This window comes from Larimichthys crocea, chromosome VI, assembly GCF_000972845.2.
Source record: "Larimichthys crocea isolate SSNF chromosome VI, L_crocea_2.0, whole genome shotgun sequence".
Classification (NCBI taxonomy): Eukaryota; Metazoa; Chordata; class Actinopteri; family Sciaenidae; genus Larimichthys; species Larimichthys crocea.
The window spans coordinates 10,852,719-10,869,436 of NC_040016.1; the positions used below are offsets into that span (position 1 = coordinate 10,852,719).

The window sequence follows — 16,718 nt, forward strand, 5'->3', positions numbered from 1 at the left end:
AGTTCTGATTTGCATGTTTTTTAATGTAGCAGTGAATAGTCCAACAATCCATAAAATCATAAGTCAGTTTACCTCCAAGATCATGAGGTCAGCAAAAGTCAAAAGGACTTCCCCCCCTCACCCTCTCAGTTAAAAAAAACACACATTCACCAGGTGAACAGCTGATTTCACCACCTGGCTGATGCACCACCACGTGATCCACATCCTCATGACCATAGCAACAACCATAACAATATTAGCTGGCATCTACACTCTCAAAATCTCACCCTCTCTAGAAGAACTCTGGCTGAGACATTCACATAAAAAGAAAAAAGAGTTGTCACGATACCAAAATAAGCAACCACTATACCATACCAGACAAAGTATCACGGTTCCGGCTATTATCGCGATACTGCAGCCTATTATTTTTATAAACTGCAATGTATTTGTACAAGTTATAAATACTTATCAATTACTTATGATGTTGTTTGGTGCATGATAAACATAATACTGGTGAAGTAAGAATCAGACTGAAACAAGTCTGAAACAACAAGTTTGGTTTTTTGAGCAAAATTAGAGTAGAGGCGGCCGCTATGTAGCGGAAACTGGCACCGGTAGTATAGTAATCCACGGTAGTACCGTCGTGTAGAATTTCTAGTATAGTAGGAACCGTTACGATTTGGCACAACTATAATATCTAGATCAGTGTTTAGTTTGTCTGTTGTGGGCTACTGTAGAAAAATGGCAGTTCAACATGGAAGAGGACCCGCCCTCACTGTAGATATAAATATTGTACATCTGCCAATAAATACTCCTAAATCCTGCACACTGGACTTTTAATCAGAATCAGAATCTAAAGTACTTTATTAATCATTTTGTTACTGTTTGTTTTTGTTATTGTTTTGTTTGTTTGTTTGTTTGTTTTTTTGTTTTAAGTAAGTTATTTATTTTTTACTGTTTTGGATTGGTGGGGGGAGCTTTTTCATGCTATGTCGCCTTGTTTTCAAAGTTTACATTTATGATGCTGCTTCTACTAATCTAGATCTAGACAGGAAACTCTTACAAATTAAAAGTTTGATTCATTTCCTGTGTTTACAGCTGGAAACTTATTTTGAAACTCACCGCTAGGGTCATGAGGAAAGGATGCCAGGAAAACAAACCTAAAAACAAACAAATGACACCAATAAACGGGTTGTAAACAAACACAGTGACACACATAAAGATGTTTGGACAGTGAAGACTCGCTCACTTGAACCGGGCCGAGACAGAACTGCGATGCCTGCAGTGAAGGCGATGCAGATGAAATGGGTCAGCACCGCGGAGGCTGTCCTGGTACAACCGTAGATAAGAGGCTCAGGTTCCGGATCTTTGTTGTGAACCATGTTAAGGACAAGTTTTGTGGACCGAGGCCAAGCTCACCACAAGTAACCGAACCCACGCCGGGTCGTCACCTCGAGTGAACTGGCAGTTTGAGCCAAACGCAACCGGAACCGATGCAGGATGGAAAAAGTAAAACTACAAAAAAAAAACTTTAAAATAAGTCTACATCACCAGATAACTGTCACAAAACAGCGAGTTTATTAATTGTGAATATAGTTCAACGCTGCCTTGTTGTGTAGCGTCACCAATGAGCGTCACCGGCAAGGAAACACACAACTTCCTGTTAGGTTTTTCAGAATAAAGCGCTGTCTCGTCCAAAAGATCAACGGTCTTCAACCAGGGGCCCGTGACCCCCTAGGGGATCCGCCAATTTTTGTCATAATAATTTATTTTTTCATCCAAAATAATTTGTGAGAATAAAAAAATAAAAAATAAAACTGTTGAATTCATTATTCTTGTACAAGAAGGAGCGTTTAACAGAGAAAAGGCTCCTTGAGGAGCTCTAACAGTTGGTTCTTATACATTTTTTTTAAAAATGGGCTGTCTCGGACACCTCCCCATTGATACAGATAACATCATAACATTCCTTTTCGGTTTTCTGCTCAGTAGTGAGCATTGTGTTTTATATCCAAATGACACTTCCCTAACCTGTCTCTCCTGTCCTTGTACTACTGATTTATAATTATCTCTCCCTGCCAGCCTCTGTAAATCACAGGCCAATACAAGGGAAGTGCACGAGACATGCGAAAGACAGAATACACACACTATCTATATGAGTTAAAACATCTGCACCCCAGTATAATCCTAATTTTTATAACAAAACAAAAAAAAAAGAAAAAAGGTTGAAAAAGGCTGAAGACCCCCGCAGATACTGCATGTGTTTTTTTAAATTGAAAGGTCCTTTTAAATGTAAATGGATGTACACTCAAAACTTGATTAACAACCAGGTAAAGACAGCAACTGCCCACGGCCCCAGACCTTCAAGGGCCCCCATTGTGTATCTGTTCATTGAATGTGTGAATTTGATTACTGTAGTGGAAAATTTGTTTGGGAATATGCACTGTATATAAGTATACTAATTATAGCACATTTTTTATTTAAGAGCGCTTTTCTAAGTACTCAGAGACACTTTATACAGGGTAAAATCACCAAAGCATCAAAACAATACAATCATAAGAAACAATAACATAAGAAAATAAAAAGCTGGGTTTTTGTTCACCCCAGGTTCAGTGCTTGGTACTGTGTGGTTGAGCCAGGAATGACCAAAAATAAGGGATATTTTAAGGGATATCAGCTCAACATGCAGCTTGTTTTTTTGTTGTTTTTTTGCCACATAGCCCCATAGTAGCACCATGCACACCCATGTTTTTTTATTTGTCTTGCATGAATAGACCTCCCTTGAGGAAAGCGTGTGTGTGTGTGTGTGTGTTGCTTGACTAACATCTGGTCCTCGTATTGTTTTGTTGCACCTGTTACAGTGAGAACAGTAGCATCTTTATCCTTCTTTAACTTGTGAAGTTCAGTACCTCAAGTGATTCATAGATTTGCCAAACGTCATAAGTCTAATTAGCTAAAATAAATAAATAACACTTGCATGTGTTTTAGACACTGCACAGATGTTGCATTGCCGTTTAACAAGAAGTAAATTATAACCACTCTTATAGACTTGTGACTATGAGCATTAGAAGTCCTAGGTAACTGAGCATCAGTCAGTGAAACATAAATATATATTAATGATGATGAGGTGGCATACATAGAGAAGAGCTGTAACTGTGTCCAATTACTTTTTAATAGTTTTTTTATTTCTCCAAATGTTGAACTTTTCACGCTTTTATTTTGAAATTGGAATGTCCGGAAATCCTCTGTGCTTTATTTTTTTGAATGAACTCACCTCCTCTTGGCTGACGTGGATGCCCCTTAGAAAGAATCTGCAGTGCAGATGCAATCTCATGACACAAACTCAAGACCAGAGCTGTAGACACAAAGTTTTATTTAAAGTTCTAGTGATGTCATGTAAAAATCTCAATCCTGTTCACTTAAGACTACCATAGATAGGATAAATGTTGATGTTTGGGTGCATGTTGTTGGTTAAGGATGTGACAGCTCAGACTAATACCACCCATTCCACATCCAGCAACTCAGCGGACACTCACTGGTCAGCTGTTCATTGGTTATTGTGCTCCAATTACTCTCTAATAAGCTTGTGACTGCAGGGCCTCAGCGAGCAGCAGCCACAGCAACAGAAAACACAACAACATGGTCATTCAGCCATCCCCTCCCCTCCTCTCTCTCTCTCCCATTCTCTCTTTCTGTCTTTCTCTATCCCCTTCTGTCTTACATGCACTTCCACTGTTTATTGAGACTCTTTGTTTGTTTCTTTCTCTGAGAGGAGTTTAGACCTGGCAGGGTTCCACTTGTGACCCACACTCAGGCAAAGCTAGTCACTTGTCGTGTCCAGATGATGGCACTAACATCTATAATCAAAACATCTGCAAACTGCAAAACTTTGCAGATTAAAGATTCATGCAAAATCTATGATAATCTTATAACATATCATGCATTTTTATAACTGTATCTAGTATATCAGTACTACATAATAAATCATAATTCAATTACATAAGGCAATACACAACACTCTTGTTTGCTTATTTTCCTACATTGCAGGACTAGTTAAAATCCAAAACATTAGCAATCGTATTATAATTTCCTATATTAGTTATAGATGTTAAAAATTGTCATTTTGTCTCTGTCGCTGTGAGATCCTGCTTTATTTTGTTTACAGAGCTTCAAAGACTGTCAGTGGAATAAATGAACTCATTACGAATCGACATGATATTCCAACATGCATGAGCAAGATGATACAGGGCAGAACCCGTCATCTGTGCTCCATATTTGAGCCTGAAGGCTTTTTCCTCTTTGAGTTTTTTCCAAATATCCTTTAATTAAACATAAAACAGTCCCAACTGTTCATATCCAACATTTGAGAAAAAGCTTCTCGTTTAGAGTGATGAATAGTATCGTTCAGGATACCTTACTAAAAATTACAATTATAAAAATTATTCAATTATACAGACTAAGTTGTGGATTTTATTATAAATATAGAGGTCTGAGACTTTTTGATATACAACCATACATTCAGTTTCCAATTTCCAACTTTATTATCCCCAAAGGACATCTGTCTTACAGCCACCTAAAATGTAGGCTAGAACTAACACAGAACCAACCATAAAATAAATAAAACAGACTAAAATACATAAAATACATCATATCAATATGTAAAACAAAATGCTAAAACATCAACAACATGTTTTACTGTCCAAAAACAAGCAGTGGTTACCACTAAATTGTGACTAATGTCTTTATTAATAGTTACAATTTAATTTACTAATACTTTATGAGCCGCTGATAAAAGCAACAGTTGCCAGAAATAATTGTTGTATATTGCATGAATAACTATAGTCCAATAAAACCTAATGCCTGCAGTTATATTTGTTAATAAGTAATGAATACATGATCAATAACCTATTTTATTAGTAGTTTATTTATTTATCAGGACATGAACTATCAAGCCATTATTATGAATTATTATGAATAGGGATACTGCATGTAGTGTATAGTCATAAGTGCTTCATCCCCGTTCACATGGAGAGGGGGGATTCCTCCTGTGGTGCCTCACTCAGGATGGTTTAATAGACACACTGGATTAGACGATAATCCCACACTCACAATGTGCATGCGCAAACTGAGGTGCGTGTGTCCAGCGGGGGACGGTTCGGTGTTATTACAAACCACAAACTGCGATCAAATCTCTTCTATGATACACGGCGGTGATGAATCAAACCAGGTAAGGTGCTTTTATTTTTTAACGGGTTGCCTGTCTGCAAGATCCAAACATTTGTTCTGACTGTCAAAGAGTTTTTCGTCCCGTTTTGGACCGGATTAAACCGGGCGGTTCCGTTACTGACTGAGCTGCTTTTTGCAACAAATAACAGATTGAAGAATAATCTGAACTTTTGCTGTATAGTTCGAACTATATATACTTAGTTTTATGAGAAAACTAGCAAATTATGCATGGATGATCCCGGTTACAATGCGCTCTTGTTGCCCCGTGTGGATAATTGCACCGTGCAGTGACCCACTTGGCAGAGCCCCGGGTTGTTCATATTCAAGTCACAATGCAGCTCAACTGGGAAACTAATGCAACTGGTTTCTAAGGCACCTGTGATCGTTTTACACTTATATTCTTCTAAATGATTCTCTAGAAGGATGTATTCATGTCTACAGTTTAGAAAAGTTTGTTGCCATGCAGCGTTTGTGTATCTGTCTGCATGCCTGCCACTAGTGGTGGAAGTATTTTGTTTATTTAGTAAAAGTAGCAACAATGTAAAAGTACTCCACTGCAAGTGAAAGTCCAGAATTCAAAATCTTACTTAGGTAAAACTACAAGTAAAAACTAAAAGTACTCATTATGCAGCAGAATGATCACTGACATATTTACATTGTATCAGCGGATGCCTTAAAAACATAAGCAGCATTTGTAATGTAGTAATGCTCATTTTACTTACATTATACACTGCTACATCTTAATTTAATCTGCAACAATGCTTCATATTTCTTAAGGTAATCATATATGTTGTATCATGTATTTTATATATAATCACAAGCTGCAATATTATTATAACTGTGTATTAAACAGTGAAGGAAATTAACAATATTTGTGGAGAAGAAGTATAAAGTAGCAAGAAATGGAAATACTCTACATACTAAATAAATGCACTTTTAAGTCAGTTCTGTGATTTTTGGTGGATGTGTCTAAAATATGCAGTTTGGTTTCACCGTCGTGCACAGGAGAAACAGTATGAGTTGTCCCGGGATTGCACAGGATTATATTTTGACCCACATTTGATCATAATCGTATGAATCCTGGCATCAAATAACTAATGTTAATCTTTTATTTTCCAATTTGTGAACCCAACACCATGAAACAGTATAAAACATTGATTTCTTTTTTTAAAGAATTTCATTGCTTGAATTGAAACTGATTTAAATGTGTCAGATTATTTTATGACCAATACATTTATTAGTTGTGTTTTACACAAACTTGTGCATTTCAAACTGTCTTGCAGCTCCTATGAACCACCTGTTCCTGTTAATGATGCTAATGTGCACATACTAATGCTGTCTCCTCTCAGGAATGGATGAAGTTCATGGACATCAAGTGCTCACCTGACATGTCAGCGTTTCTATCAAGGACAGGATGTCTAAATGTGAGCTGATTGAACTGAAAGACCTCAGTGTAAATGATCCAATTGAGCTGGCTCCTCCTGCGACACGCAAAGTCCCACCGCCTGTAAACCCGGTTCAGCCAGGCCACTTCCATGTCGTCCGTATGGTTGGAGACAGCGTCACCATCGAGGCACCCTGGTGTCAGACAAGAGAGGCGGCAGTGGGTCATGACTTCCAGCCCTATAGTTACACCCATCTCACCTGGTGTGACCTGTGTGGAGAATTCATCTGGGGTGTTTATAAGCAAAGTTTACGCTGTGCCAGTGAGTATCTTACAGTGTCTCTTCAATCATTTTATACGTTTCTTTCTGTTCTCCCTTTGTGGTTCACACTCGGTGTAATTGTTGTTTGTGTACACTTCAGTACACTTATGTTTACAGACTCTCCTTCCACCTTCCTACACTCGTATTTTGAGTTTAATCCATTTGGCAAAGAAGAGACAAAAGACGAGATAAAAGTTAAATAAATACTCAGAACTTGACTAATATATTGTTGATTTTGGCAATGAGAAAAATACAGAATAACATGAGCCTTAGTGTGTAGGTGAAGATGTTTTTCCTGTTGACCTAAAAGCAAACCGGATTTAAATCCCACACAATGACCTGCAGTTTATTAAGCTATCTTGAATCATCATGTTCCCGCATATGGGCTTAATAATAGATATAATGGTCGCTGTAGTTGGTTAACATTAACTTTATTTTTCTTTAAAAGGCTTCAAATGCATTTAAATTAAAGCACAAATCAGCTCTGTAACCCCATTATGTCACAGAGCTGTGATATGCTATCACTATAGGATGCAGGGTGGTCATGTTATTTTTCTCATCCATGAGAAACTTTATCACAGAGTTTGTCCTAATCTGTAGGAAGCTCTGGAAAGCTTCATGTTTGTGCAGTATTTGTTTGGCTTTATCATTTGACTTCAGACATTTCTGTCCCGGGATAACAAAGACATTAACTTGAGGTTCTTCAACCCATTAAATATTAAACATTAGCTATTTTTATTCTGTACATAAAAAAAAACACATTGGCATGTTCCTTACATAACAGACAATTTATCTAGGTTAGTGTGTTTTGGGTGATGTTTTTCAGCAGATTACTGAACAAAATCCACAACAGAGGGCTTGACACAACAGCTGACCGCTAGCCAGAGAATAACTGAGATTGCAATTTGCACTCTCTCTCTCTCTCTCTCTCTCTCTCTCTCTCTCTCAGACTGCAGTTATACTTGTCACTACCGCTGCCGACTGTTCATCCAGCTGGACTGCAGCACAGATGGAAGTTTGTTAGCAGACCAGGAAGATTACTCAGTCGACTCCATCGAGACAGACACAAATGTGGTGAGGAACAAGGCCACAATCACATCATTTACAAACATTGGTACATATAGAAAGCCTTGTATTTTCACTGGATTGTTCTATTATTTACTTTAAAGGACATATGCAAGGGTATACAGTGATTTAACTGTTCAACTAGACAAATGATTTCAGGTATAATAAAATCTGCTCCATACTGCCTCTGTTCATATTGTGTAGGTCAAAGCAGATGGAGGCTACCAGATTGTCCACTGCTGTCCACTGAGTATGAGTGTGCCATATGTCTTGGTTTTATTATGTCCTCATTGTCAATGCATCTATACAGACGGCCAATTAAGAGCAGAGCTGTGGGGAGGGGATGACTTAACAACGTCACAGTCAAACAGCTGTCCTTATTTCACAATCACACAAAAAATCACCCAGCACAAGTTATCAGATAACTAAAGCACTGGTTCACTGTTTTTCAGCCTGGACTATTCTAATATGAAGTCTACCATCATGTCCAATAGGATAAACCAGTATACATCTCCTTTTAGATAGTGGATTGTTTTCTGTCATTTATAACTGTGCATATCACCATGTCACCAGTGACTTTATGTTTGAGAAACTCACTACTCTACCACGCTTTGTAACTTAGAAAGTGGCAGGACAGATTCAGATTTTTATACCAGAAAACAAAGATCAAAAAGCTGTCAACCAGGTATTATTGTCTTTATTATGTCTTTATTATGCAAATACATTTCCCCCTGTTTCTAGCATGGTCCTATACACAAAAAAATAGTCAATAAAGTAGAACATTTGTATTTATTTTGTCATTTCTCTTGCTCCACTGGGCTATGTTTAAACACAGTGTGAGGTGTTGGCAGAAAAGTGGATTTCTGTTGTAATATGGTCAATTATATATGAAAGAGATCTTCAGTTCAATGCTAATATATGCGCACACATCAACAATAGCATTGAATGAACTACTCTAATTTGAGCAGATCTCCCTGTGAGGTGGCCTGGCCCTTTGTGAGGTTTTATTGTCAGGGAGGAGCAAATGTAAATGTTGAGGTCAAAAGAGGTGTTAGTAGATTCAGATCTGTCCAGACTGAAGACAGAGACACGGAGGAAAGGAGACAAATTTCTGACACACTACATTTGGAGAAGAGACAAAGGTTTTGTTTTACCTTGGAGATGACCTGGGGAAGCGCAGCGAGTGACACGTTCTGTAGTCAGGAGGACAGCAGCTCAGAGCTGGAGCTGTATTTTACTGCGCGTACGTCTTTTTTTCACAAGGTCAGGAGATCAGCGGTGAGGCTACGACATAATTCATCAGTCCTGTAGACACAAAGCTGTTTTCTGTTTGGATTATTATATTGAATTATGTGTTTGTTTTCCAACTTTTTGAGCTTGAACTGATTTTACTTTTATTTATTTATGTTCTGTCCTGTCACTCTCTCTTCATTGTCAAAGCTCATTTGTGAGGCTTTCTGCTAACATCACATGGTCTATTTGCTGTACCTGCTCTTTTCTCTTTTTTTTTTAGGATGAACAGATTGATTTGGGTAAACGGAAGTTGACTGTCAGTGAGATTCAACACAAGATTAAGGAGTATAATGCACAGATCAACACCAATCTCAACATGGTGATTGTGAGTGATTATTAAACCAAAAATGTGTAGTTGAACTGTATTTTAACTGTATTAGTACACAACCTTTCTAACATTCTTACAATCCAAATATGTCTACCTTGCAGAATAAAGACGGGTCTTACACTGGTTTCATCAAAGTCCACTTCAGCTTAGTCCGTCCTATCTCCCTGCCTCCACGTCAGAGTCTGTGCTCCACACAGGAGGAGAACCAGCACAGCAGGCAGATAAATCGGCGGACATCTTTCTACCTCCCCAAAGATACTGCCAAGCACCTGCATATAAGCTCCCAAACACGTGTGCGAGAAGTCATCGAGGCGCTGCTGAACAAGTTCACAGTGGTGGACAACCCAGCTAAGTTTGCACTGTTTGAACGCACCGAGAGACAAAGTCAAGGTAGAACATCCTCAATAATGTGCAGTTAATGCAAAAGAAAACAGAACCCAGTATTAAATGTGCTGAATTTAATTTCCTCTAGTGTACATGCGTAAACTGTCCGATGATGAGTGCCCCCTCTACCTGCGTCTGTGTGCTGGCCCCAGTGAAAAAGTCTTGAGTCTGGTTTTGAAAGAGAATGAGACAGGGGAAGTAAATGTAAGTTTCCATTTGGCTCTAAAGGTGAAGTCATATGATAAACTTGTCAATATATACTGAAAATGTTAAATTGCTCTCCTCCACAGTGGGACGCATTTAGTTTTCCTGAGCTGTGCAACTTTCTGCGAATCCTGAAGCGTGAGGAAGAAGCGCATGTACGGCAGATTGTGAAGCGCTACACTCTTGCTAGAGACATGATGAAGCAGGCCATCGCGAGGGTCTCTACCCCTGGTTGAATCCAGCTGATCCTCATGTTTAACCATGAGGAAGAACATTCTGCCACTTTGAATAGTACCATTGATCAGCAATGTAAACGAGAAGGGAATAGCTCAGATGATGAAATGTTGTTTTTGAAGCAGGAATACTGGTGTTACATTTAATAAACTAGTGTGCGAGCAGAGCCACTGCTGTCATCTGAATGGGGGGAAATTTTAATTATTTTGGAATTAACTGGATGCCGTTCTTTCTTGAAATATCGTGCTGCTTGACTGGATTATTTATAGTGGTATTAAAAACACAATTTTAGTCTTTCTGGTCTTTTATTATGTGATATTTAGTTTCATTTATATCCTCTGGAATTGTTTTTTAAAATTTGGCACTTTAATGAACCCGTGATGTGAATTTGGGCAATTTAAAATGTGAAACAATGTGTTTACATTCTAATTATCTAATAAACAGATCTATCTATCTATCTAAACTCAAAACATTGTGTGTGTGCTATAATATTGTATTTTACAACATTGAGATTTCCTTCATGTTGGAAATAAGTGGCCCAATCTAAACTTTGAAGTACACAAAGCCTGGTTATGAAAGAGAATGAGGATGTAAATGAAGATTCAGTCATGTGCTAAGCCATGTCTAGAGTCAGTATTTATTTTGTCTGCTCTGGGCTACTGTAGAAAAACTATGTTTCAACATGGCAGCCTCTATGGAAGAGGACCTGCTCCCACTATAGATATAAAAGACTTATTTTTAAATAACAAAGATAAAAAGATTCTTATTTTCAGGTGATTATACACGCATGTAAATATAGTTATGAATATGTCTGCCTTATACTGAAAATAAAGGCCCCAAATCTTACACACTGCACCTTTAATGGGACAGGCTGGTACCTTTTTTTTTTTTTTACAGTATGCTCTTGTTCAGCTCATTTTAGCTGCACCATCTGTTTAAAGAATGTGAGACTGTCCAAAATTTGTGGAAATCTCTCCATGACCTGATCTCGTCCAGCTCCAGAGACATGGACGTCTGGTCCTCTCAAAATATTCAAACAGGAGTAATCCTCAAAGACAAAAGAAATTAGTTTTTAGTGAATAATCTGATCATTATTACAAAATATGATATACACAAGTGTCGATATGACAAATCCCCCCCTCTCCTCATGGCTTGCTCTTAAGAATGAAATCCCTTTGTTACAAAAATGTCTGAAACGAATAAATAATCCCCATGCAAATAAACTGTACACACTTATAAAAGAATTTAACCTATCCTAAACCCCTCGTATTTAATTAGGATTAATGTAGATTAGGATTAGGATTTACTTGTTTATATGATTTCACTTCTATTGATTTCACCTATTATTTATTTGATGTTCCTCTCATTCCTCTTTATATCTGTTATATATTTGATATGTGATATACACCACAGCAATAATTTGTTTGGTTTCTCATGGAGGTGTGACTTTACTTTAAAATGTATGATTATTATGTTTTTGTCTTGAGTTTGTCATTGTTCATGTTATATTGTTTGTTTGTCTCATACATATCTCATTAATGCATGTTACTAACTAAACTTCTTCCCTGGAGTTTCTGTGCTCTATTGTCCAGCAGGTTCTCGTGGATCGTGTCTGCTGCTGTGGTCCTGCACGACGTCCACTACACATATTACTACTGTCATTATTGCTACCATATCTCCATCACAGTTTATAGTAGTTTATGATTTGCTGCTGCTGTGCATCTGTGTCTCTCTATCTCTATCACAGGTTCCACTGCTACTGTAATCATTTTATAATTCATTGTAATTGTACAATATGTTTGTGTTGATTTGTTCCGTACACATGACATCTATTGCACGTCTGTCCGTCCTGGGAGAGGGATCCCTCCTCTGTGGCTCTTCCTGAGGTTTCTTCCACTTTTTTTGTGGGCAAGTTTTTCCTCACTCGAACCGAGGGTCTAAGGACAGAGGGTGTCATTCCCTGTACAGATTGTAAAGCCCTCTGAGGCAACTTTGGGCTATACAAATAAAATCTGATTTGATTTGATTTGATTTGATACAAATCATTACAAAAGCATTTCACATGTATATTCTACACCAGGGGGAGAAAAAGCTTACACTAGTATATTTTTGTGTTGTTAGAAAATGTAATGGAAACAATGTACTGCCTGAGCTCACTGTGAAAGGCAACAAAAGATGGTTTTCTTCGAGTAAATTTACATTTATGAATATGAAATTTCGCCATCAATATGTTGAGATTGATAAATAAATATTTTGTTTAATTTTTCTCTATTTTTGTTAAAGTCAAAGAGCCCAAATAGTACATCCCTCCAAAACAACTTAAAATCTTTATCAACATTTTTATCAACAAAGTTACAGATATCGACCCACAGGTTTTGGACAAAGGGGCAATGCCAAAATAAATGAGGAACTGTTTCAATATGTTCAGAACAGAAAGTGCATTTCACACCAATATCTTTTTTTGAATCTTCTAACATTTGGATGGATAACATCTATGAATTAGTTTAAATTAAATTTCTCTCACTTCATTGGTTAACAGGTAGTAACTTTATGCTCTTGTTCTAGTGATGTGTCGGAGGGAGACAAGCTGAAGGACAGAGAGGAGTGAAGACGAGACAGGAGTGTGGTGCAAAAATATATCATTTTTTTACAATATACAAAACATTTTGGTTTTATTTGTCCAGATGTCAGTGGTGGGCATTGACCAAGCACATTTATGAGTGCTGTTATTAATTTCTTTTTTTTCTAGTACTTTGTGTGGTGTGTGTGTGTTGTTGTGGTGTGTGTGTGTGTGTGTGTGTGTGTGTGTGTGTGTGTGTGTGTGTGTGTTTATATAAATAAAAAAATAAAAAAATGTCAATAGCTGTCCTTTTTTTTAATTGCTATGCTTAGGTTTATATAGGCGTTTCTATCTGCTCTGTGTAGCAGAGTGGTTCTTCAAGCAAGTTAGTGCATTCATTGGGTGGTTTCAGGGAGTTACAAGGGATTTTACAACTGTAAATGCAGTCGGCTACAGCAAATTATTGAAATTCAAGTGACATATGCGTTCAAATACAAATCACAAGTGAAAACAGGCCTCTAAATTTGGCTGAATTATAAAAGGTAAAATGAAGAGCCACCTTGGGAGCCGAAAGAGCCAAATGATCCGGCTCACTGAAAAGATCCGGAATTCCCATCACTGACTCGTTCAGCTCTTCACTGGCACGTGTTTCCTCTGTCCCCCCTCCTGTCCACGTGTTGGCGCTCGCGCGCTCATGTCCCCACGAGCCGTTAGAGACACAGTGACGTCAGTCATCATAAACAGCTAGCGGAGCTGCTTCTGTGTTTCATGAGCTCTCTCTCTCTCTCTCTTTTTTTTTTGCTGGCACAGATTTATATCAGCCAAAAACCACCGAGACAAATCCGTCAAAGAACATTTCAATACCTGCGAATACACCAAAAAAAAACCCCACACTGTAGGTATGTTATTTTTTTTATTAAAACCAGTTAAATGATCAGTTTTCAAAAAGCAGCTAACGTTAGCATCGGTAGCGTAATGTAGTGTAACCATATGTTGACCGTGGCTAACAGAGAGCTAACTGATAAATAACTGTACTGTCACGAAGAGACACGACAGACAGGTTTACTGACGAGACAAAAGCAGAGACGGTGTCTTTCTGTCCGTCAAAGACAACCAGTTAGCCAGCTAGTCCAGGTAATCTAATGTCACCGAGGCTGAAACAGTTGTTTTATTTGTCATAATACTAATTTAAACCTGACTGGATCGTGGCACAAAGGCGGACAGGTGTGTGCGACTTATTAATGTCATGTAGCATCGTGTGGTTGCACTGTCATGTAACTGGCCATAGGACACAATGATTGGACTCATAACTGTCCTGAATGGACTCAGTCTGGGCCTTGTCTGTGAGCTATGAGCGAGCTATAATTAGAAATATAAATAGCTATTGAGTAATATCTTTCACTGTGTCGCTTTGCACTAGTTGTACATGCACATGTTGTGCTGTAGTGCAGCTAATGTGTTGCCTTTTTCATATTTAAGGTTGAATGTGTGTGTGTGTGTGTGTGTGTGTGTGTGTGTGTTACCACCCTTTTTGTCCACACCATCAGAAACAAACATATAACTAACCTAACGTATGTTTCCTAAAATGACTTTCACGTGTCTCCTTTTTTAGGTTTCGTCTCCTCAAGGTCAACATTGTGTCTGGTACGGTGACGCTGTAGCACTCACTGGCAGTCCTGTGACCCCGAGAAAATAATGTGCTGCAGCTGAAGATGGGTGGCAGCGGCTCCAAATCCAAAGGATTTTGGCCTTTTTCTGGCTCAGGTAGCACGGACGATCCGACCAAAGATGGAAATGAACAGTCGATGGCAAGAGTTCGAAGTTTCGCGAGCGCAACGCCTTTTGTGTTTACTAGACGAAGGTAAATGTAGCCTCCGTCACACTTTTTTCACAGATTGATGGACTCGTACACTTTGCTCTTCTAATAATGTGTACTCCAATAGCTTTTAGATTAGTTCAAGATGCCTGTATGAGGATTTTAAAGATTCAGTAACGTTCACACTTAGCCTGTATAAAGCGTAAATCAAACATTATACCATAGACCAAGACTGTACTCCCTTGACTTTTTAAAACCAGACACAGAAAGACAACTGAGTAAATGTTTTGATTTCTTTTGTATTTGATACATTGTGGGATTAAAAACAACATTTGTAATATATCTTGTAATATGGTCAGCAGCCAGTGATTTTAGTGTCTGCTGAGGGTTTGGATACACATAGACATATTATGTATGTATGCATGCATGTATGGATAATGAATCTTTGTCTCTCTGCTGCAGCTCTTTGTACCTCGATGAAGATGGCGACCTCGCCCATGAGTTCTATGAAGAAACAATTGTGACAAAAAATGGCCGTAAAAAAGCCAAGCTGAAGAGGATTCATAAAAACCTAACACCTCAGGTGAGAAAATCATAATTCCTACACCAGCGTTTCACTCACCACCAGGTAGTTTGTTTGTATTATGAGTCCAAATAATTTTAAATCTCGTTTCTTTGTGTCCTTCCAGGGAATTATAAAGCTGGACCACCCTTGCATCCATGTAGATTTCCCAGTTGTCCTCTGTGAAGCTTGATGATGTCTGAGGAGCGTCTCGGACTTCCACTGTGTCAACTCCGTCCCGTGGTTTCCCCTACAGCTGGAAGCCTGAGCCACCTTTTAAAATAACATGATCTCTCGATATATTTGATGCCCTTTATGTGGACAGGCTGATGCGATGTGTGCTGAGCCTCTGCATGTGATCTGTTTTTGGCTTGTGTGCAAGTAGACACAGAATAGGTCACCGGTGGAGATGAAGGGTGCCAAGTTGGCGAGGGGGAAAAAGAAAAAAAAAACTACTCAGTTTACAGATCATGGTTTGTATGCATGTATGTGTGAATGTGTGTGCAGACATGGGATGAAATGTGACAGATGAGTGCAGAGTCCTGAATTTACTGCTGCAGGTTGTTTTCTGGTATGACTGATCGAACCTCGAGGAGTTTAATGTGACCAGTTCTTCGCTCTGTCACGGTCATATCTAGAGCAGGAAAGTTTAAGCGCACACTTTGAGTTTTTGACACCATCATGAATTGCTTTATTATGCATGGAACAGGATCTGCTTATTGGTAACAGCCTAGGGAGTTGACAATCACTGGCCCACAAAATCTAAAGTGGATTAATGTCATATATAATGTTGGATGGACTGGCTTCAATGACCTCAGAGCCACACATGTACACAGTGAGCAGCAGTGAGTCCAGTAAGAGATCCTGTTGGTTCCTTTGCTGCTTTGGCATATTATGTTTCACTTTTAATTTATTATAACTGTTTTTTAATTACAATTTGAAATGCTAAACTGTGTCACAGTAAATTTTTTTTTATACCTACATATAGTTGAAATGTATATTAAAGTTTACTCATTCACTTCATAAAGGAGAAAAAAAAATCATGGATATATTTTATCGTCATTGCCTATAAAATTGTGAAAATAGGATAAAGAGTAAAGGCTGTAGCTACCTGAGGCCAATGAGATCATATTGTATTTGTATTGTATTTGTCTGGGAATTAAGGATTTTAAGCAACCTGTGGGTGATACATTTGAAAAGTTACTCATGGTGGGTTGGTTGGTTTCATTTGTCAATGGTTCACATTCTCCCTCATACCATATACCCTTTATATCTACGTGTTTGGTGGGAAATATTCACAGAAACTAAGTCAGTGACTTTAAACGAAGCAGTTAACTGAAATCCTGATGCACACCATATTTTGC

At 38.2% G+C, this 16,718-nt stretch overlaps 3 protein-coding genes across 7 annotated transcripts in view; 2 read left to right on the forward strand and 1 right to left on the reverse strand.

Annotated features, from left to right (window-relative positions):
• The window catches only part of cyb561d2 (cytochrome b561 family, member D2), a 12,290-nt gene extending 10,656 nt beyond the window's left edge, over positions 1–1,634 (reverse strand). The window contains exons 1-2 of the mRNA XM_010738683.3: positions 1,229–1,634; positions 1,102–1,139 (exon numbers count right to left, since the gene is read on the reverse strand). Of these exons, the coding sequence (XP_010736985.2) occupies positions 1,102–1,139; positions 1,229–1,361 (171 nt within the window). The 5' untranslated portion in view covers positions 1,362–1,634. The remainder of the gene's footprint in view (positions 1–1,101; positions 1,140–1,228) is intronic.
• Positions 1,635–5,085: 3,451 nt separating this feature from the next.
• On the forward strand, positions 5,086–10,844 carry rassf1 (Ras association domain family member 1). Of its 2 annotated transcripts, XM_019262482.2 has the most exons (7): positions 5,086–5,203; positions 6,552–6,908; positions 7,858–7,982; positions 9,487–9,591; positions 9,696–9,984; positions 10,067–10,182; positions 10,269–10,842. In XM_019262482.2, the coding sequence occupies exons 2-7, from the start codon at positions 6,617–6,619 to the stop codon at positions 10,416–10,418; spliced, it is 1,077 nt and encodes a 358-aa protein (XP_019118027.2). In that variant the 5' UTR covers positions 5,086–5,203; positions 6,552–6,616; the 3' UTR covers positions 10,419–10,842. The 2 variants fall into 2 exon arrangements, with proteins under 2 accessions (XP_019118027.2, XP_019118028.2); XM_019262483.2 differs by lacking the exons at positions 5,086–5,203; positions 6,552–6,908; positions 7,858–7,982 and adding an exon at positions 9,013–9,251 and having other exon boundaries at positions 10,269–10,844.
• Positions 10,845–13,635: 2,791 nt separating this feature from the next.
• On the forward strand, positions 13,636–16,485 carry tusc2b (tumor suppressor 2, mitochondrial calcium regulator b). Of its 4 annotated transcripts, none has more exons than XM_010738687.3 (4): positions 13,636–13,871; positions 14,589–14,837; positions 15,255–15,375; positions 15,482–16,485. In XM_010738687.3, exons 2-4 carry the CDS (start codon positions 14,689–14,691, stop codon positions 15,545–15,547), a joined length of 336 nt encoding a protein of 111 aa, XP_010736989.1. In that variant the 5' UTR covers positions 13,636–13,871; positions 14,589–14,688; the 3' UTR covers positions 15,548–16,485. The 4 variants fall into 4 exon arrangements, with proteins under 4 accessions (XP_010736989.1, XP_010736988.1, XP_027135557.1 ...); XM_010738686.3 differs by having other exon boundaries at positions 13,637–13,875; XM_027279756.1 differs by lacking the exon at positions 13,636–13,871 and adding an exon at positions 13,982–14,110.
• The last annotated feature ends 233 nt before the right edge of the window (positions 16,486–16,718 follow it).

Excerpts from the sequence above, each read along its gene's own strand:
- rassf1 (XM_019262482.2), top strand. The coding sequence starts at position 6,617 with ATGTCTAAATGTGAGCTGATTGAACTGAAAGACCTCAGTGTAAATGAT. Across the intron at positions 6,909-7,857 it reads GCAAAGTTTACGCTGTGCCA|ACTGCAGTTATACTTGTCAC; the intron begins GTGAGTATCTTA and ends TCTCTCTCTCAG. Across the intron at positions 7,983-9,486 it reads TCGAGACAGACACAAATGTG|GATGAACAGATTGATTTGGG; the intron begins GTGAGGAACAAG and ends TTTTTTTTTTAG.
- tusc2b (XM_010738687.3), top strand. The coding sequence starts at position 14,689 with ATGGGTGGCAGCGGCTCCAAATCCAAAGGATTTTGGCCTTTTTCTGGC. Across the intron at positions 14,838-15,254 it reads TTTGTGTTTACTAGACGAAG|CTCTTTGTACCTCGATGAAG; the intron begins GTAAATGTAGCC and ends TCTCTGCTGCAG. Across the intron at positions 15,376-15,481 it reads ATAAAAACCTAACACCTCAG|GGAATTATAAAGCTGGACCA; the intron begins GTGAGAAAATCA and ends GTGTCCTTCCAG.